General features: G+C 44.2%; 1 protein-coding gene across 3 annotated transcripts in view; it reads left to right on the top strand.

Moving 5' to 3' along the window:
- LOC101674902 (prolyl endopeptidase) overlaps positions 1 to 13,950 on the top strand; it is a 113,688-nt gene extending 99,738 nt beyond the window's left edge. For 2 of the 3 annotated variants that reach the window (XM_004753430.3, XM_004753431.3), the window contains 5 exons: positions 2,041 to 2,177; positions 4,800 to 4,894; positions 7,803 to 7,934; positions 10,320 to 10,476; positions 13,205 to 13,950. In XM_004753430.3, coding sequence (XP_004753487.1) covers positions 2,041 to 2,177; positions 4,800 to 4,894; positions 7,803 to 7,934; positions 10,320 to 10,476; positions 13,205 to 13,499 — 816 coding nt within the window. In that variant the 3' untranslated portion in view covers positions 13,500 to 13,950. The other variant, XM_045080258.1, reaches the window with a different exon arrangement.
- Positions 13,951 to 21,957: the final 8,007 nt, after the last annotated feature.

Genomic DNA, 21,957 nt, shown 5'->3' on the forward strand with positions numbered 1-21,957 from the left:
GAAGGAGACTTTGTGCTTCTGCTGGTATTCTAAAAGGATTCCTCTGTCCCGGAGCCAGAAGGGGAGGGAGATTTGCCCACTGACTCATAGGCATTGCACATCTCCAGGGGGCAGCAAGAGAAGTGGGACCACAGGGGCCACATTGTCACAGGGCACCAAGATGGAGCACTTGAACAGTGCTCCAGGAGAGCCAGCTGAGTGGAAACTAGGGGTGCATCAGCCCCGCTGGCTGGGCAGAGAGCAGGGAGCACAGGAGGGTGTCGTGGGCGGGTGAGCTGGACCGGAGAGAAAGGAGGTGCTGGGCAGGGGTTGAGGATAGGTGTAAGCTGGAGGGAAGGTGATTTCTGAACAGAGGATTCTTTCAAGGTGGAATCGTGTAAGCCGATTTGCTTCCCTGCCCCTTCTGTGCTTGGAGAGCTCCAGATCGCCCCCCCCCCTGCGCAACCCTCCCCCACCCCCCAACCCCATCTGAGGTGAAGGCCCTGTATTTGAACTCATCAGCCCCAGCCAGTGACTTGGAGCTTGTTCTCTGACTGCCTGTACCCGTACCACCCACACAGTCACGGTCTATTAGACGCTGCTAACTGGCAGCCTCTAACAACCTTCAGTAAAAAGTGTGTGTCCTTTCTGATAGTTTTGAGTGCTGAGGAATATTCTCCATGATTCCCAAACTGTCAAATTTACATCTCTCAGTATTTCTCTCCAGAGTCAGAAACCAGTGCTTTTTTTTTTTTTTTTTTTTTTTTTTTTTTTTTTGCTATTATTTCTTGGCAGGTTTCAGAAAACCACCAAGCGTGCAGGCATTTACTCCCCCTGTAGTGCTTTTGGCTGCATCTGTGCCCCCACTCCCCCACCCCCCGTCGCCTGCCAGGGACTTTGTGGCAGCCGTCTGCAGTAGAACTGCTACCGTCAAAAGCTTTGGATGGACGGTGGCTCCAAACCACATTAAGTGCAAAGGCTTATGTCCGTGGGTATAACATGGGAGGTCGGCAAGACTTTTCTGAGCGGGAATACTTTCCAGATATCATTTGGGATAAAGACGCCATGCTTGCCCAAAGAGAAAACTGTTCCCTGTTTTTTCTTTCTGGAAGAAACCATTATCTGTTTTTGGTGGCTTATCACTGGATTAGCTTTAAGTTTTCTCTTTCTTATCCTTTTTCTCTTCCTCCTTTTATCCAAGTGGTAATGAATAATGTTGACCAAACTTGCCCAAGGTTGCCGAGACTCTGGCAGGTGTGATGAGCCTTAATTAAAAATGCTGAAGAATGGGGTGCCTGGGTGGCTCCATCGGTTGAGTATCTGACTTTGCTCTCAGCTCGGGTCTTGACCTCAGGGTCATGATTTCGGGCCCCACGTTGGGCTCCCTGCTGGATGCAGAGCCTTACTTAAAAAAAAATGCTAGAGAAAATGTTTTTACCCAGGAATAAGAGGCTTTCCTTGTTGTTGTCATTGCTCTTCTCTCTCACCTAATACCTATTTCGTAGTTGCTAACATTTACTTAATAATAGCTGAACACAGAAAAATGAAGAGTTGAGTATCTTAATGTGTAGAGAGAAAGTTGAATAGGAAATTTGTTCCATGGAAGAGTCTCCCTAGGTTGAATCATTTGGTAGGATGGCCAGTCTGACTTTTGCAATCCTGGGAGGGTGATAAGGAGCAGAGAACGGAAGGTCTGTTTTCTCTGTTCTCTGGTGGACACCATGGCCCCATTTGCGGCTGAGGAACCAAGGCAGAAGGATGATAAACGGCTTAGCCATGGTAACTTAATTAGCTCCTTGTGGAGTAAGACTTCAAACTCAGGTCTCCCTACTTCCTGACACTTTCCTCTACTCCACAAAGTCTCCTTAAAACTGAAAGATGCTTCGCATCAGATACTCAGGAGGACTGGCTCTCCGTTGTGCTGCTCTCCATCTTAAAGAGAGCAGACGACCGGCACGTCTCTCCCACCATCTTAAAGAGAGCAGACTACCGGCACGTCTCTCCTATCTAAAAGCAAGCGCTAACGAATACTAAAATCCATTCTGCTCTCTTTTGTTCTAGATTTTCTACCCCAGCAAGGATGGCACAAAGATTCCAATGTTCATTGTGCATAAAAAGGGCATAAAACTGGACGGCTCTCATCCTGCTTTCTTATATGGCTACGGCGGCTTCAACATATCCATCACGCCCAACTACAGGTAAGCCTTGAGCGCTCCCAGAACTTCGGCGTGGATGGGATCCTCTCCCTGCGGTGGGAAGAAACCAGAGACTCGTCCACTAACTCATTGTTTCAGATGTGTGTAGCTGTATGTTTCTTGTTTTTTGTGTGTGGAGGGGCAAGATTGTGTGTTAAGTGCATGCCCTTTTGGTCAGGAATTTCAGAATCACAAGCTAATCTTTTGTATTCGGTGACTAGGTTGTTTGAGAGCTAGATGCTGAGGCTGCGGAAGGGGAGGGTCAGCCGAGGTCTGGACGGAAGGAAGCTCGACCTTGCAGTGTTTGTCATTTGCTGTCCCGCCACTGACCTCAGCATTCTCTTGAGAAAGAATGAATTTTCAGCTACTGATTATATTTTTCAGCACCACAGAGTCTTAACATAGACCATCTTAACATTCAGCCATAAGTATCCTTTCTCTATGTGCCATTATTTCATCCATTTTAAACTGTTTATGTGGTTATTTCCCAATAAGTAAGGTTCAGGGAGGAAAATCTGCATTGCCACACTTGCTGTTATTTAAATAACTATTTTCTGTCAGTTATTTGAAAACCTGGTTTTAATATCCCATTCACAGTTTAAAGTGGAATCTGCTCTAAGCATTTTTAGTAAGAACAAGGAGTCTCCTACCAGTAAGACCAACCATGAGCCAACTTCTGAATAGAGCCTCATACAAAATCTGATCCTGTTGGGGAAGAAATGTATGGGCTGGCGACTACCAGGACATAGGATCAGTGTAGATCCAACTGGCCACCCCACATATGAAGATAAGAAAACTGTTGCTTTGTTTTTGAGTTTTTGTTGGCTCAATGTTGAGGATTTAATGAGGTATGAACAAGGTCCCTGGCCCACAGGAGCTTATAGCCACATTGCGAAGCACCTTGGACATCTGGTTACAAAGTTGGATTTTATCCTTTAGTTGGTGAGGACCTGGTCTTGTAAAATCATCACGGAGCGCACTATTTTTGGAAGATCATCACAAGAATACATTGAAGGGAAACCAGTTAAAAGGGTGGAGCGGGTGGTTCCTCATTCCCCATCCCGCGGCAGGGCCATTCTGCCTTCTGCACGGTTTCCTCCACACCAGCCATGATTCGGGGCGGGGCCTGAGCCGCAGACAGGCTGCCTACCTCTTGCCGGTTTCCCAGGCAGTCACATGGGCCTCTCATTCATATGTCCATGTCTGTGTGGTCAGGCCACAGGTTGTATTTATTCTCTGTGATGATTAGTCTAAGAATGCAAACCAGTACCTGTTGGTTCATTAGGTTAACCTAATCCTTAAAAATAAAATGTGGCCTCGTTTGCCCGTCTTTATCACTCAAAATGATGAAATTCAAGCTTCGGTTTCAAGTCATGGTGACACCTGAGTGTGGGGCCCATGAGCATGTGTTTCCTTCAGAGAGTGAGTTTCAGAGACTCGCAACCAGAGCCCGACTTCCCTTAGTCCCTTCAGTGCGTCCTGCATGGAGACAGCCCTGTTCCCGAGCAGATCTATAGCTGAAACTGCTTGTCTTTGCTCCTTTGTACAAGTGGTTATTCATCCTGCTCCCCTGGGACTTGAGAGATGAGAAAGGAAGGGTACCTGTACCATTTTTATCCCAGAACCCAGCAGATATGCTGGGAGCTTCTGTAGAAACCATCAGGAGGACATGAACAGTGCTGATGAGAAGACCAAGTGACTGAGAATCTCTTTGGCCAATCCAGTTGTGTGGTATGATCACCTCCCCTAATTCTCCTTTTTTCTGAGTCCTCAAGACCCAACAAGTCAGCACTCAAGGCCTTCTAGAACCCTAGGTCACAGAAGCCTGCATTTACCCAGCTACTAAGAGGGAGAATGATAATTAATCTCAGCGAGCAGAAAGGATGGATGTCATTTAGCACCGTTAGGGTCCGAGTGGAAAGAGGAAGAGAAAACAAAATCCACATTTCCCGAAGGACTTACTTAATGACTTTGTGCTCTAGTTCCTTCTGCTTATTTCCAAAAAACTTTCTCCAGTCCTGAGCCCTCCATGCTTCCTTTCTGGACCATGTCCCTGGTCTCCTCAACCCCCTCAACCTTGTGTTAGTTACCTAATTCAGCATCTAAATGCCTGGAAAACTGGAACACCTCTTTAAAACCCCAGTTTCAGCAACAGCTTTATTCTGGCTTGAACAATGAGGGGAGAGATTCTAGAAACTGTGAAGCGGGGACCCTACTGAGGATTCCTGCAAGCCCGAGCCGCTCACTCAAGGGCTGTGTCACGTGGTTGGAGATACTCAGTTTGCCGACATTAAAAGACAGATGCGGCATGAAATGAGAGCTTCTGGTTCTTTCTCTCTTTGCATTATGACCTGTGTATTCCCACTTCCTATCGTAAAATATTTACCGGCACAGAAAAATGCGATATATTGAATGCATATGAAAATGTATGAACTTTGCAGTTACACATTAATCAGAACTTTTATATTTTGCAATTTAATCAAGTGATAGAAAATTACCGGACTCCTATTTCAATAATATTACATGTGGAGTATCTTCGGGAATATATTTTTTTTGGATAGAGAGAGACAGCGTGGTCCTTACCAGGTGGTTAAGGGAAGCTTCATTATTTGAACTGTTTCTCAGTGTGTCCAGGCTCATCTTTGTGAGACACATGGGCGGTGTCCTTGCAGTGGCCAACATCCGAGGAGGTGGCGAGTACGGAGAGACGTGGCATAAAGGTGAGAAACACAGCATAGCCACCAGTGTGTTTGAATGAGCTGCTGGGATTAGGAGCAGACAGGCGTTTTGGCTAGACAAGTGAAAAATAAGGAGATGTTCAAACATGTTGCAAGCATCACGGCTCCTCTAGAAACAGCTCCGTTTTTTTTTTTTTTCAATTTTGTTTTCCTTTGTACTCTGTTTATTTTAATGAAATATGCACTTTTTCAGAAGCATTCCCTATAGAGCATCATCAGAATGGGGTTTTAGCAATGTGTGGGCCCATTTTTATCTATCACGGTCAGAAGTGGGTCTGCAGAGCACTTTTTGGCATTTATTCGATCTCTCCAGAGTCAAGACCAGGCTCTCTGGTTAGCATTATAAGGCCATCTTCAACCAGGTCATTTTGTCTTAAAAGGAGCAGCCCCAAATAGAGCTTTCCTGTTCCCAGAGCAAGCATCCTTTTGCTTGCATTCTCTGATTTCCCCAATGTTGCCAAGATGTAGCATCCTCCTACTATTACGGCTGTGACTCTGTCATGCGCAGGTTTTAGGCTTGAGAGCTCACTTGTTTTTCATGATTCAGTCTCCATTCTCCAGCCTCCTGAAGCATGTGTTCACTTCATTGGGGATATTACTTCTGTAGTAAGCGTCATTCCCTAGGCTGTCCATGGTTTTTTTGTTTTTGTTTTTTTTTTTTTTGTTAAGTCTTATCTCTTCCTTTTCTTTACATATGGAGCACATCCTTTCCCCCAGCCTTTTGTGTCTGGAATTCTTGACTAACCAATAGCCACAGGAGGGTGTGGGAATGCACTTTCAGTCCCAGCAGCCCCAGGCTTCTCCCCACTCTCATCATCTGCCATCCCTGATCAGAAGGCCTCCTGGAACAAAGGTAGCCTCCAGGCCCTGGCATTGGTAGGCAGCATCAGGCAGACAGGGTCTTCTCCCACAGTAGGAGCAGCAGCCCCACATTTATCCACTTGTTCCTGAACCGGAGGCCAAAGGCTGTGGTTTTCTGCACCAAATCCAGTCTGCAAAGATGAGGGCAGATCTGTAAAGAGATTTTTCATAAGTACCTGTTAGATGTCAAGATGTAGAAAGGCCAAGCCTGACCCCCTGAACATGCAGCAAGCACCCCAAAGGCTGACATCCGACAACACACTAACTACTCAAGCATCTCAGCGAGGGTGAGTGTTTCTTGTTAACACTTGGGCGCCTCGCCTGCCCGCTGTCATTTAGGGCGACTACTCCCAAGTGTCATCCCTAAAGACTTAATCAATTGTCATTGTATAATTTTGACCCTGACCTGATATTAGAGTTTAATTACATTAAAATCATACTATGATATTAAGAGATGATCAGAGAAAAATAATCTCTACATCTCATATATTTATGTTCCAATTCCGTATGTGAAGTCTGGACCACCTAACAAACATCATTTACTCGTTAAATTGTTTGTGACATACTTACACACACCCCTGCATAGAGTCTTGGTCCCGTGGCCCTCTCCTGGAGAACCCAGATTCTTCTCCATACACCCCCTCTGGCCACCAGGTGTGCATCGTGCTGTGACAGGCGCCAGTGCCCCTCATCTCTGTATTAATTAACCAACTTAATTATCTAAAAGCCCTGCGGGGGTGCACTTTGGATCTTGAATGAGTCTAAAAGTAGACTATCTGTTTCTAGACTGATTGATAAACTTTCTCCAAGTTTAGGCAGTCGAGGGGCCAGAAATGGATTTTTCCATTTAGACCCATATATACTAAACATTGATAGATCTAAATTCCATTCTGTTTATGGAGTTTAAAATTTGATGCTCTTTTAAAAATATAGTCATATACCCAAAATGATATTATTCCTGGAAACTAAGTAATTCTCGGTGTTCTAATGCACTGATAATTTCTTATTAAAATTTTAATAACATTTGTTTTGATATGAAAAAATTTCTTTGGTAGCACTGCTCCATCTTCAGTTGAATTTCTGCAGAAGTGGTTAATCTCAAGTATCTAATTAGACCCATGTCTGTTTTTTGTTCATGTCCCAGGCAGTTACTTCAGACATCTCTTCCATTGAGGGCACGTCTTTGGCTTTTTGCCTTTACTTTCAGATATTCCAAGACCTTACAGATGTTCCTCTCTTTACATAATTTCTTTGTTTGGCTTTATGCACCGGATGAGAAAATTCAGATTCTCTGGGAAGATGGCTCAGATCTTAATTTAAGGATTCAGAAACCATAACAGGCTGCTCTGTGCACCCCCATCCCCCTGCTTCAGTCTTGCTTACTACATTCTCTAAATAGGGGCGAAACCAGGTACCTTATTTCTCAGCTATACCATTTCCAACTCTTGCCGAGGGGAGGGCTGAGGAGCACCCCTGTGAGATAGGCTCCTTGCTCACTACACAGAAAGGCTTGAACACAGCTCAAGCTTAGCCTCTTTAAAATCTAGGTTCACGGGGCACCTGGGTGGCTCAGTGGGTTAAGCCTCTACTTTCGGCTCAGGTCCTAATCTCAGGGTCCTGGGATCGAGCCCCACATCAGGCTCTCTTTCCCTTTTCTCTCTCTGCCTGCCTCTCTGCCTACTTGTGATCTCTGTCAAATAAATAAACAAAAAAATCTTAAAATTTTTTTTTTTAAATCTATGTTCTTTTTGGTTACCTGCTTTCCCACTTCCATCATCCTCATGGTTCTCTGGCACAAGCGATCAGGTCCACCCTGTGGACTCGTGACTGTGGTGTTAATGAGTTTCCATAATGCATAACAAAATTTCAGTTGAGGCATTTCTTCTAAATGTGGGATTAGCCTGCTGTGCGTCAGTAATCGATAGTTGAAACTCTGCCCTATCATTTGAATTCCCTTTAAGTGAAACTTCTATTGCTGTTGTTTTTAAGGATTTGCTTCTTTACCGTCTTTCACTTCGGCACATTGCAGGTGGCATCCTGGCAAACAAACAGAACTGCTTTGATGACTTTCAGCACGCGGCGGAGTATCTGATCAAGGAAGGTTACACCTCTCCCAAGAGGCTGACTATTAATGGAGGTTCAAACGGAGGCCTCTTAGTGGGTGAGAACTGGATTTATCGTACTTACTAGTTTACACTCCTGGGGTTTTCGGATGCACTGTCCGTAGACAACTCTTGACTTTCTTTGGCTCATGGGTGGGAGCAAGGAAAGCAAAACCCATTTGTTTCAGGGCATCTGATAAATGACACAGAGTGACCCAGCTAAACCCACTGGACACAGGCTTGATTCGTGATAGCCCGAGAGGCTGTCCACGACACCCCCGCCCGCCCCATTCTCTTCGGGGCTGCACACTGGGTGGGACCCCAGCCCCACAGACCGGGTCCACAGCTTCCTGGGCTTCAGCCAGCACAGGACTGAGCCTGAGAACCCCTGTGATTGTGTTAGGCAGAACTTGTAAGAAGTGATCACCACTAAGCATTGTTGAATTATCCGTGCTGTGGGTGCAGAGAGGAGTGGCGAAGGATTGCCAGCTAGCACGCGGACGCACGGCGGACAGGCAGGAAGTCCAGGAAGTCGTTCATGGTATTAATTCACACTCGCTGAGTTCCCCGTGTGCCCGGCGCAGCGCTGAGCCCTTCGCCCGCGTGCTCTCATTTGTCACGCACGCAGCCTGTGGGACAGGAACTGGTAGGAGTCCCGTGTACCAGGACCCGGGGGCACAGAGAGCTTGAGTCGCTTGCCTGGTGTCACACAGCTGCAAAGTGGTGATGCTGGTTTTAGATTCTGTTCCTTCAACCTGGTGGTACGGCCTCTAAGTAACTTTTCCTCAGTTGGGGTAGTTAATGATGTTTTTCCTTAGAATGAACATTTATGGTAGCCTGGACTTTGCTTGCTGGGCCCTCCATCCAATGTCATTAGGATATGAGGGGCCATTGTACAAATGTAGGCTCCACTTAAAACATACGTGAAAATTCACTGTTTTGGAAGGGGGCGGGCGCATATTCACTTGTTTCCTTATCCTTGAAATATACTGAGTCATTGCAAAACCTGAACACCTGTTCTTACTCTTTACCCCAATAGAATATAGTCTTAAAAAAAAAAATTCCCCATGTAGGTAACATATATATGTCCAAAATAATTTGTTGAAATTTAGAAAGGGCGTTGGTAGGTTTCAAACCAAACAGACTTAACACCTCTGCCCCTGTGGAGCTTTCGTTCTAGTCAGAGGCAGACAACACACACCAAAGGACCGGAGGCCAGCAAGGGCTCAGAGTGTTCTAGCAACAGAGTAGAGGCCTACGGCTGGCTGCTGCTGGGCACAGTGAGTGAGGGAGAGTGTCGGGAGAGGTTGGCAGGAGGCGAAATCAGGCAGAACCTCAGAGCCAGTCTGACAGACCTGGTTTACTCTGGGAAATGTGAAGCCTTTGGGGGAGTGTCACAAGTTGACTTGTTTTTTAATGGGATCGCTCTCGGACTGATCGTGTTATGGTGTTAAGGGAGGCAGGAGAAGAAAAGTGGACACCAGGTAGGAGGCCTCTGTCCCGGTGAGCCACGGTGGTGGCTTGGCCCTGGAGTGTGGCGATGGAAGCTGCAGGAAGAGATTCAGATTCTGGGTAGTTCTGAATTTGCATGCAGATCATACGCAAAGTGTAGAAGAGAGGAACGAAGCCCAAATACATCTAAGATTTAATGGGAAAGGATATTGAAAATACCATCTGATTCCAGTAGTGGGAGAGCTGTTCAGTAATGGACTGTTTCATCCAGTAATTCCTTTATATTTTCAGCTTATTGGTTTACATCTGTTGGCAAACCTGGTTCCTTGAACAACTTGCAAAAATGGATTTCCCTTCTCAGGGTGCCGAAGGCTTATTTAAAGGGATAGATTCCTGCCCCTCATATCTGAGAGAATCCGGGTCTTCCAGGGTAGGACTCAGGATCTGATATTAGGAATAAGCACTGAACTCAGAATCAGGGTGTGAACTACATTTTTTTGCCAGAGGTAGGAGACATCCAGATTCCCTTGACTCGCTGTTCGTCACACCAGCTTTGCCGGGACTTCCTCCCGTAACATCCCTACCTCCTTACCCCACAGCCCCTGAACTCCCCCACAGGGGAGGTTCCCACACTGTAATCACTCTTTCACTTAACCTTCCCACTAAAACCTTCACTGATCTGACTCCAGCGCCAGGCACATGATGGGATGTTCAATAAATATTGACTTATCCAAGCAAAGAAATACATTTATGTAACTGAAGTATATGAAGATGAATATTTTTAAAACAGGACAAGAACGTGTGCCAGTAGTGGTTAGAGCCTGTGCTGGCTTACGGGCCCTGCCTTGGACTGTACAAATAGTTCTTACTCACAACACTTCCAGCACCAAATGTATGGGGGTTTTTCTCCACAGCAACCATTTGTTGATTTGTCTTTATCTAGATGTTTAATGACAGAATGTCTCCTTGTCCATTCTTTGTCTTGGTTTCAGCTGCTTGTGCAAATCAGCGCCCTGACCTCTTCGGTTGCGTTATTGCCCAAGTGGGAGTAATGGACATGCTGAAGTTCCATAAGTACACCATCGGCCACGCCTGGACCACCGACTACGGGTGCTCGGACAGCAAGCAACACTTTGAATGGCTTATCAAGTAAGTCTCAATTCATAACGATTCATGTGGTACATGTCGTTAACGATTTGATACACTACTCAACCGTCAGAAGGGTAAGTGTTTCACTCTTTGTCCCTTTTGGGGTCTCCTATTTGCATATTATTTACTGCAGAAGTAGGGGAAGTGATGGGAATACCTATTTGTCTTCCTTGTTTTGATCTGGTCTTTAACAAAAACAACAAACTGCAGAGATGTGACAGAATTCTAAGGATGTCCTCCCACCCCCAGATTCCTGTCCCCTGGTCTCTTCAAATCAGACACTAAGCTGAGTGCCACTGTGAAGGGACTTTGCAGATTAAATTAAGGTTACTAATCAGCTGACCTTAAAATAAGGCGGTAATCCTGGATTACTGAAGTGGGCCTAGTCTAATGACAAACCCTGAAAGACAGAGCACTTTCTCCGGCTGGAGGCAGGGGATGCAGCAGAAAGGGAGGTCAGACTAGAAGCGGGAGAAGGACTGGCTCTGTCATTGCCGGCTTTGAAGATGGAGGAAGGAGGCTCTAGAACCTGAGAACGGCCCCCAGCCAACAGTCATCAAAGAAAGGGAGACCTCAGGCCAATAACCACATGGGAACGGAGTTCTGCCAACAGCCTGAATGAGTCTGGAAACAGATTTTTTTTTCCGCAGAACTTCCTGATAAGAGCCCAGCCAGCCAACACCTTGATTTCAGCCCTGAGACCCAGAGCAGAGAACCCAGTGAGGCAACCCAGACTTCTGGCTGACAGAACTGTGAGATAAGAAATCTGTGTTATTCTAAAAAGCTGCCAAACTTGGAGTAGTTTGTTACCATAGCAATCAAAAACTAATAGAAAAAGGTGTCAGTGTACTTTACGTCTATGTATGGGATTTTAAGAAGGAAAGAGAGATATGTGCAGGTACATTAAATTTATTTTGTTCTCTCAGTGTAACCATATCTATTTGAAACTGCAAATCACGTTATTAAAATATTGTACAACTGCATTCCTATCCTTCAGCTGCTCTGGCAAGACCAGTGGGAAAATGGCAGACATTTAGACTCTCATGACCACAAGCTACATTCTTTCTGGCTGTTCGCTGTCTTCACTTCCCACGTGCAGGGGGTTGGGGACCGACATCAACAATTAGAACTGCCCGTGGCCTGCCCCAGTCTTCCCAGTCGACTCCACATTTCATTACAGTTATTTTTCCCATCAAGCTTTTTCTTTCATTTTCTGTGATTTTTGTGGATTTCAGCTCTTCAACTAAAATGACCAAAGTTTTATCACTGAAATAACCTCATCGACAAATGCCAGTAAAAGCTAAATAAGAAGCTGTCGTTCAAATTAACGTAAAGAAAATACACGCTTAGGGAGTCTCATCTAAATTCAAAATACTGACCAAATTGTGTATCAAAGGCAACAAAATATTCAATGGAACCTAATAGTTTTAAAATTAATTTGGGAAAGAAAAGTAACTTAATCTTCCTCTCAAGTTGTCTGTGGTATTCCTACTTTAGACTTTACTTTTCCAACCCCGCTCTCATGGGGCTATATTCTCACCCCCGCTGCTCCCAGCAGAGTACAGTCGAGCCAGAGGGGCCCGAGTGGGCAGGAGCTGCTCAGACCCAGCAGCTTGTCCCATGAAGCACCGTCTGGAGCTTAAAGCCCTCCCCCTGCCCAATGATGGACCTGGATTTCCACGTTTGGGAATAGCTTGGATAAATTTTCTGCAGAAACTCTCAGTTTTCCAAACCTTTTTCCCCAAGAACTAAACTTGATCTAGAAGGCTGGGTTTGATCCAAGAACACTCTGAAATGAGATCAGAAAACCGATCCATTGCCACCCCCACCCTATCTATTGGGAGGCTGTACTCCAGAACGTTCTAGTCTTAACTTGATTAACTGAGCAGAAATTTTGATGTTTTTGATTGTTTACCTGCCAAAATAAAACTCTCCTAAAATAGCCGATTATATTCAGTAAGACTGAACACTGAGAAACATGACGTCCATATTGAGTAAAATGTAAAGAAGAAAATCCAGAGACCCCCCCTCACTTAACTACTACTATCAATTACTGTTTAATTCGACCAGACTTTTATTCTTAAAACCCTTTTGTTTCCGTACCTGAAAAGTTGTACTTGAGAAGGTGCCTCCCTGCTCCTCTACCAACTTTGTCACCATCACCTAAGGCCGTTTTCTTTCTGCCCAACCTCGAGAGCCAGCCAGAGGCCCATACAGGATACAGGTTCTTCCTGGGACTGCCACGCTGAGCCTGCAGTAAATGTTTTATCGATGTAAAGGGGCAAAAAGTGGCCGTATGCTTCAACAAAAGAAAGGCTGGCACCAGTTATATCCACGGTCAGTGGCTTAAAGCCCATCTACTTGGTAGTAGTGAGAAAGTCGGTCTGAAGAATGCAGAACAGTTCAAGACGCAAGTGTGCACCTGCAGTTAGGGTTCTCTCAGCCCTGGGAGTTTCTCCTTTACCCAGCCTTCCAAAGCGGGAGCCACATCCGTGATGCAGCTCCCTAGTTTGCCGTAGCCCGGCCAGCTAGGACCTCCACAGCGCTTCATGCAGAGGCGGCGGTGGGCACCTGGGTACTAGTTAGCCACAGTTATTGCTAGTGAAGTTAGGTGGTAAACCACAGGGCTTCCTGTGTCCACCCACCCACCCACCTTCCTTGATCAGCCCCGTGGACCCACCACTCTGCCTGTGCCGTCTGGCCCCACGAAACTGCCTTTGCCTTTCAGATACTCTCCGCTGCACAACGTGAAGCTCCCGGAGGCAGACGACATCCAGTATCCGTCCATGCTTCTCCTCACTGCCGACCACGACGACCGTGTGGTCCCGCTTCACTCCCTGAAGTTCATCGCTACCCTTCAGTACGTCGTGGGTCGGAGCCGGAAGCAGAGCAACCCCCTCCTTATCCACGTGGACACCAAGGCCGGCCACGGGGCCGGGAAGCCCACAGCCAAAGTGATAGAAGAGGTCTCAGATATGTTTGCGTTCATAGCGCGGTGCCTGAACATCGACTGGATTCCGTAAACGGACTCTCCCGCTCCCTCCTGACAGCCGCAGAAAACCTCAAGGGCTTTCACACCGTCCACACGGAGAAACCACTGGGCGTAATGCTTCCCCACACGGACACCGTTCCTGCACTCACAGACTGCAGTGGAACAGAACTGCTGCGGGAATTTTATCTTTTTTAGGCTTCTCCTTTTTAGCAAGCCCTTGGTGTTTTTTTTTCCACCCTGTGCAGGCACATGTTTTAAAAAAAAAAAAAATTTAAAAGGCATGTTTGGATAAATAGCTAAGTGGCAGCCAACACATTGTGAATATTAGATTGCTGAATTCAGAGTCGTAGTCAGGCCTCCTTCATCTAGAGCACTCAGTGAAACCTGCTTCTATAACCATAACCAATATATCTTCGAATGCAAGAACTTTCTCATGAACAAGACCTCTTTGCAACAATAATAAATGTTATTTAAGAATGGAAGGCTTTGTTTCTGGTTCCTGTGTGTTGAAGGGCCCTCGTTCTGGATCATGTCACTTCTCTATTGGAATAAGCAGTTCGCCGAGCACCTGGGTACCCCAGTGAAGACACATGCCTTCGGCTCAGGTCAGGATCCCAGGATCCTGGGATTGAGCCCCACATCGGGCTCTCAGCTCTATGAGGAGCCTGCTTCTCCCTCTCCCTGCTGCTCTCCCTTCTTGTGCTGTCTGCCAAATAAATAAATAAAATCTTCAAAAAAAGTAAAAAATAAATGTACATCACCCCCCCCTAAAAAGGAGTTCCTTCCATACACTTTAGTTTCCAAACAGTGAAACCCTAGAATATTAGCACTGAGAAGAAGGCGCATCCATTCCAGCTCCCGTGTTTATGGGGATGAAGTGATTAGAGGCAGCTCACAAGCTTCGGTATTAACTAATTAGCTGATCGTGGGAGCGAGGGCTCTTTTGATTTGGATACTTAATGCCGAAAAAAAAAAAAATGGACCAGAAGCTTCAGATTATTAGCCCATCAATCTGGTTACAAAGTATCCCTGGACATGTGAGCACCTGGCATATAAAACCCACATGAGTGAACGATCCAGATACATTTATCCAAACTTACCTTCAAATCAGAAATTTCAGCATTTCCCAAGCTATTCTTGCCCCACAGACTACTTAGAAACAGTCACACCTAAAACAGTGTTGGTCCCTTACCTTTGCCACCTTAAATGTTTTAAGAGGAGGATACACCATTCCTCCTACCACCGTTCATACAATCTCAAGACATTCAATCTCCTGAAATACTTCCTTTAGGCATCAGTTTGGGAAATGCTGATCTAATTTATGAAAAAACCGTTTCTTCTCCATCTTGCTTCAGATGACAAAAATAACTCCTCTCGATTATGTATGAAGTATCTTAACCTTTAAAAGGCTTAAAAGATTGCTTCATTGTTCCACTAACTTGTCCTTTTCCAGAGAAGTCCTGTCTTCCAAATCATACACATTTGTGCTTTTCTTCAGCGCTCTACGTCTCAAAATGTGGCCTGAAATCAGACACATGGTTTGCCGTCAAGTACATCACTACATATCAACAGAGAAGAAAGCTGGCTACTTTGGTTTTTCTCATCTAGAATCATGTATTCTAGTAAAGTGTCATTAAGTGCTGCCTACAGTGTGGCTGTCATTGAGCCTGGGATGCACGTGGTTGCCAGAGGAAAGGGGTGCCCCGCCTATCTGTGCTCATGGAACCGGTATCACCGGTGCCGAGAGATGCAAGCACTGGCTAACCGCCACGTACATGCCGACCAGCATAGCAGGAAAAAAAAAAAAACAACTTTTGCATAGGTGAGCTAGAGGCAGCCTTTTTCTTAGACCAGTGGTTAGTCTGAGATCCAGGCAGCTGAGTTGTTTCCACTCAGTCCAGAACATGTTCAAGCATGCACAGAATCTAGCCCTACTTTCCCACAGAGGTCTCCCACTGAGCAATAGAAAGTGAAAAGACACAGTGAGTAGGGGTTCAGCTTCAGGAAAAGTCACTCAGGCCCAGGTTCAAATCCCAACTCTCATCTTGTAGGTGGTAATTAGGAATAAACATTATAGTTCACTTAAAAAGTGCCTACCAAAAAAATTGGCCTCTAATTGGGAGTTCTCTTTCCTAAGCTAATTTTCACATCTAGATTTAAGCAGGACACCTGAGCCCACAGACAGAGGGTAGTTTTTTTAAGCCTTGAACACTAGAAGCATAGGAGGTTGGCTCCTTCCCAGATCTCCAGGGCCTTCCCTATTAGATGCCACCCTCCTCTATGTCCAATGCTCCGCCCCTCTGCTCTGTCCTATCTTGGTCTATGGTGTTTGGGGGGCAGGGTGGGGAAGCTGCACACTTTGTACAGGTAGTCTAACTTGCCACACAGGCCACAGTATTTGCTACCATAGTGAAATAAAGTCAAATTTCTGACTGTTAATGCATACACATCTGGAAGAGTTTAAAAGGTGGCAATTATGGTTTCCTAATACTCCCACTAAAACTTAGCCAATTACATAGAAATGGTGCTGTGGGCTGGAAGGTTAAATTTCAGCTAAGAAAGCTTGTCACCAATCTGTCTGTATCTGAGCCAGCCTCGGGGAGTTCCCCAGGACAGAACATACAGCCATTGCCCAGAAAGGTCACGAAGACTCAGAGGGGTGAAGGACAGGAGGGAAAGCTGTGAGCGGTCTAAAAAAGCATAGGTCAGACTGGAATGGGGTGGTCAGGCCAACAGGATGAGGGCTGGAGCCAATGAATAAGGAATATTTAGCCATGTTCATCCAGTCATTCCAGGGGCTGGGGGTAGAAAATAAAGCCCTGTCTTTGTGAAGTTGACACTCCAGAAGGAGACAGATGATAAATGATTTTACTGAGTCCCCTGTGCCATCCAGCCCTTAACACTCGGCATATGGCTGTTTGTCCTCAAGCAACCTTACAAACCACATGCTACCCTTACCCTAATCTGGCAAAGGCCCAAGTTCCCCAGCCAGGAAGCAGGGCAGTAACCCCAGTAGCTGACCCCTGGAGTCTGCACTCTTACCCACTGGTGTACTAATAAGATAATAAACAAGAGGGCTCTCATTCCAAACCATGACACAGGAAAGTCCTGAACTTACCTCCTCCCACAGATGCACTGAATCTACAGCTATAAACAGAACATTTTCTGGAAGAAACAAAAACTAGTTGAGCAACTCCTGCAAATTGGGCAAATGAGAAAAAAGCCCACATTGAGACAGGAGAAGCTGAGATCCAATCTTCCCATAAGCACCCTATACCCCCAGCATGGCCAACACAGTCACGAAGGAACTCACAACTCAGAGCTTCTCCCTGAGGAGTGAAGGGTCTGGACCCCACATATGGTACCCCAACTTTTAAGACCTGCCTCTAAGAGACGAGCCCCCCAAAATATCTAGCTTTGAAAACCAATGGGTTTTGTGTCCATGAGACCCACAGGCTATACCAAACTGAGAAACACTTTAATTTTCTGTAGTCTACTCACATTTTTTATTTGAAGGATTAAAAGTTCATGAGAATATAGAACTTTCAAATCATTTAAGATCTCTCTTAGCAACTTTCAAATGTACAGTATATTATTATTAACTAGAGGTACCATGCTGTATGTGACATCCCCAGAATGAACTTTTAACTGGAAATTTGTACCTTGTGACCTCTTTACCCACTTCACCCACCAGAGAAGTAGTTCTTAAAGGGCTCATGCAGACTGAGCTACCCCCACTACCCAATCCCCCCACACACACCCCGCCAGAGCTCAGCAGAGAGGCAGCCAACTGAAAAGTGTCCAGTCTTCCTATGAAAGACTCCTGCTTGCTCATCTGAAAAATCTGACCTGAGGGAGGGGCAGGCTTCTAACTTAACACACATCTATCACCCTTCTGAAATACTCTAAAGACCGGAGGGGCCAATGGGCGCCATCTGCACACTCTCCCTCTGCCCCCGTCCTGGTCCCTAGTATTTCCGGGAAAGGCACTTAAGCACACAGCTAGTGCCCTAGTTTGGGCAGCTGCCACCTCAGGGACATCCCTTGAGCACTGGCTCTGGTGGCCCGTGGGACTTACATTCATGGGTCCCATATGACGGCAACGAATGGAGAAACAGTTCCTTACCGGGTCCCTCCTCGCCAGGGCACAGCTTGGAGAGAGCAGTCTGAAATGGACCTCCAGTATTTCTGCAAAAGAGGCCTATTAGCTTAGCTTCATATCTGTGGCCCAAGGGGCAAACTACCCATTAAAAACACTTCTAAGGGCCAACAATAATCCCCACCAGAGACCAGGGAGGCTGGCAGGGATCATCATCATGCTCCCTCTGTCCCACCTGAGGTCATCAGGGTTTCCAGCATTTGTGGCCATACAACATCCCTTGAGAGCCTAGGTCTGGTGGCCAGAGGGGCTTGTGTTCACAGGGCTTATGTTTGTGTTAATGGAACAGTAACAAACACAGAAACAGTTCTTAACAGGCTATTATCCCAAGGCTCATACAGAAGCAGAACACAGAAATGCCCATCTCCCAGTCTTGCCCTGAAAGAGATATGTTTGCATGCTTTAAAAACTGCTGTCTAAGTGTCTGGCTTCCAATCACCCTGAATGTATATGCTGACCAAGATATTCCCCTTTGGGACACTGGATAGATCTTGGTAAACCCCCACCGGGAGAAGCCACTAAGACTAGAGTAAGCTGCTTAAACAATCACAGAGGTTTGGGAGACGGCCAAGAGCTAAGGCAGGGTTGAGTGATAAGGTTCATCTCCTACATGAGGTCACACTTTCAAAACTGGGAGAGGTGGCTATTTAAATAATAGATTTAAAGGAAAACAACAGAGATTCAAAGAAAAATGAAGAAACAAGAGTATCTTCCAAACAAAAGGATATGATAAAACCTTAGGAAAAGCCCTCAATGAATAGGGATAAATAATTTACCTGATAAAAAAGTTCAAAGTAACAGTCATAAAGTTGCTCACCAAACTTGGAAGACAAATGGATGAACACAGTGAGAACTTAAAAAAGGAGAAAATATAAGATAGTACCAAATAAAAGTCACAGAGATGAAAAATACAGTATCTACACTAAAAAAGACACTAGATCGTTCAATAGCAGACTAGATAAAGCAGAAGAAGGAATCAGTAGCCTTGAAGACAAGGTAGTGGAACTCATCCAATCAGAGAAGCACAAAGAAAAAAAGAATGAAAAACTTCAGGGACTTATGGGACAAGATCAAGCAGACCAACTTTAACTTCATAGGGGTTGCAGAAGAAGAGAGAAAGAAAAGGAGTCCAAAATCTTATTTGAATTATGGCTGAAAGCTTCCCCAATCTGGGGAAGAAAACAGACAACCAAATCTAGGAAGCCCAGAGAATTCTAAAAAAGATGGACCCAAAGAGATCCACACAAAGACACAGAATTAAACTATGAGAGATAAGGGGAGAATCTTAAAAAGCAATGGGAGGAAAACACCTTGTTTCATACAAGGGAACTCTCATAAATCTATGAGCACATTCTCATATTCAGGCCAGAAAAAAGTGACATAATATATTCAAAGTGCTGAAAGGAAGTGCCAATTAAGAGTATTCTATCTGCCAAAGTTGTCCTTCGGAATTGAAGGAGACATTAAGAGTTTTCCAAACAAGCAAAAGCTGAAAGAGTTCATTGCCACTAGACCAGCCTTACAAGAAATGCTAAAAGTTAAGGAAGGGAACGGGTGATAATTAGTAACAAGAATACATATAAAAATGTAACTCTCACTGGCAAAGGCAAATATGTAATAAAAATCAGAATAATGTGAAAACAATGAATTAATTCATAAAGCTAGTATAAAGGTTAAAAGATAAAAGTAAGAATAACTACAAAAAGTTATTAATGACATTCTTTACAAGGACGTTACTTTCATGTTTTGAATCATTAAGTACCCATTTCATACTTTGCTTGAAAGTTAATTTGTCATAAATAAACCACTATCTGATTTAAATTTGACTTATATTTCAAAACTTTCAGAATAAAAATGTCATACTCCCTTTAAAAAAAGTTATTATTGGATACACAAAGTTTTAAAAAACATCAAAAGCAAATTGTGGGGTAGAGGGAAGTAAAAAATGTAGAGCTTTAGAATGTGTTTGAACTTAGTCATCATCAACTTAAATTATTGGTGTAAGTTGTTTTATGTAAGCCTCATGATACCCACAAAGCAAAAACACATAATAGATACACAAAAGAGAAAGAGAAAGTAATCTAGGCACATCACTACAGAAAATCATCAAGTCACCAAGGAAGAGAATAAAAGAAGAAAGGAATTATAAACCAGCCAGAAAATGATTAAAATGGAATAAGTACAAACTATTGATCTATTTTAAATGTAAGTGGACTAAATTCTCCAATCAAAAGAGTAGATGAATGGATAAAAAAAAACAAGACCTACAAGGATTCCAGTCCAAGATGGCTATGTAGGAAGTCATTGAACTCACTTCCTCCATGGAACACAACAAATCACACCTATTTATAGAGCAGTTATTCCTAAAGAAGAACTTGAAGGCCAACTGAACAGCTTTTGCACAACAAAAAAAGAGTGGCAAAAGAGAACAGCAAGAGAGACAGAGACACATTAACAAAGGAACCCTCCATGCCTGATGCTGCAAATGGCAGTGTGGAGGGATGGTAAGAGGGACTGGGAGAACATTCATCTATCCTGGGGCACAGAAAAAAGAACTGCAGTTTAAAAAGTAACTAGCACACAAAAGAACCAGCTCTAGAACTCTGCCGCACAGTGAGGGAGCTGTGAAAATTCTCCAGGTTAGAAGAACTGCCAGACACATTCTACACTTCTCCTCCACTTTGAAAGCACAGACCAGGGACCAGGAACCCTAACCAGCCTGCCTGTCAGTGGCCCCTGGCTTCTAGCTCACACCAGCCTAACCATCCCACGAAGGTGGCCACAGGGCAATGCATACTGGAAATCACTGGTTAGCAATCATTATAGCTCCAGCTTTTGCACCAAGGTGAGAAAGGGGCAAAGCATCCCGGAACACTCCAGACCCATACTACTTGGACTTCGGGCAGCTTGCTAGGGCACCCCCAGTGCAGAGAATTCTAGTACCACCTGCTTCAAATCCAGCTGTCTATCAGGGTTCCCCCTGTGTGTAGCACCCTGGAAACCCCCCAGCTGTGCCTACCAACATCAAGTAAACTTTCACATTATATGGGTCCCAGAAGAAGAAAGAAAGAAAGAAGCAGAAAACTTATTGGAAGAAATAATAACTGAAAACTTTCCTAACCTAGGAGAAAAAATAGATATCTAAGTTCAAGAAGTACAGACAGTTTCAAACAAGCTAAACCCAAGGAATCCCACACCATAACACATTATCTTTAATCTTTGATATTTAATTATTAAAAGAATTTTTAAAGCAGCAAGAGAGCAGCAAAACATTATATACAAGGGAAACCCTATAAAACTATTAGCTGATTAACTTCACAGGTCACAGAAAGTGCCATGCCATGTTATATTCAAAGTGCTGAAAGGAAAAAAAAAAATTATAACCAAGAATACTTTAACCAAGGTTATCATTCAGAACTGAAGGAAAGATACAGAGTTTCCCAAACAAAAGTTAAAAGAGTTTATTACCACTAACAAAGCCTTACAAAATGTTAAAGGGCCTTTAAGTGGAAAAGTTATGGCCATAATTAGACATAAGAAAATTATGGGTAAAAAGATACAAAATATGACAGCACATAAATAAAACGTGGAGGGAGTGAAAAATATTAAGATTTTGTTTGAACTTAAATGTAACTTAACACAGACTGCTACATAGTTAGGATGTTGTATATGAACCTCATGGTACTCAAAAACCCAAAATCTATAATAGATACACAAAACTTAAAGAGAACGTGAAATATATAGCAGACAGAAACTCAATTACAAAGAAAGAAAGAAAGAAAGAAGGAAAGAAAGAAAGAAAAGAAGAAAAGAACAGAGAAGAACAACAAAATCAACTAGATAACAATTAATGAAATGACAGTAAGTACATACCTATCAATAATTACTTTAAATGTAAATGGCCTAAATGCTCCAATCATAAGACATAGGTGGCAGAATGGGGAAAAAACAAAACAAAACACAAACACAGACAAAAACCCAACCATTTTTATGTTGCCTACAAGAGATTCCCCTCAGATCTAAAGATACATACAGACTGAAAGTGAAGGGATGGAATAGAATTTACCAGGCAAATGGAAGTAGAGGGAAAAAAAGAAAAAGCTGGGGTAGCAATACTCATACCAATGAAAAAAGACTTTAGGACAAAGACTAACAAGAAACAAAAAAAGGGTATTTTGTGATGACTGATCAATCCAACAAGAGGATATAACAATTGTAATAACTTAAGTACCCAACACTGGAGCACCTAAATACATAAAGCAAATACTAACAGACATAAAGAGAAATTTATGATAATACAGTAATAGTAGGGGACACCCACTTACATTAA

This window comes from Mustela putorius, unplaced genomic scaffold (assembly GCF_011764305.1).
Source record: "Mustela putorius furo isolate JIRA1106 unplaced genomic scaffold, ASM1176430v1.1 tig00000450_pilon_pilon_pilon, whole genome shotgun sequence".
Classification (NCBI taxonomy): domain Eukaryota; kingdom Metazoa; phylum Chordata; class Mammalia; order Carnivora; family Mustelidae; genus Mustela; species Mustela putorius.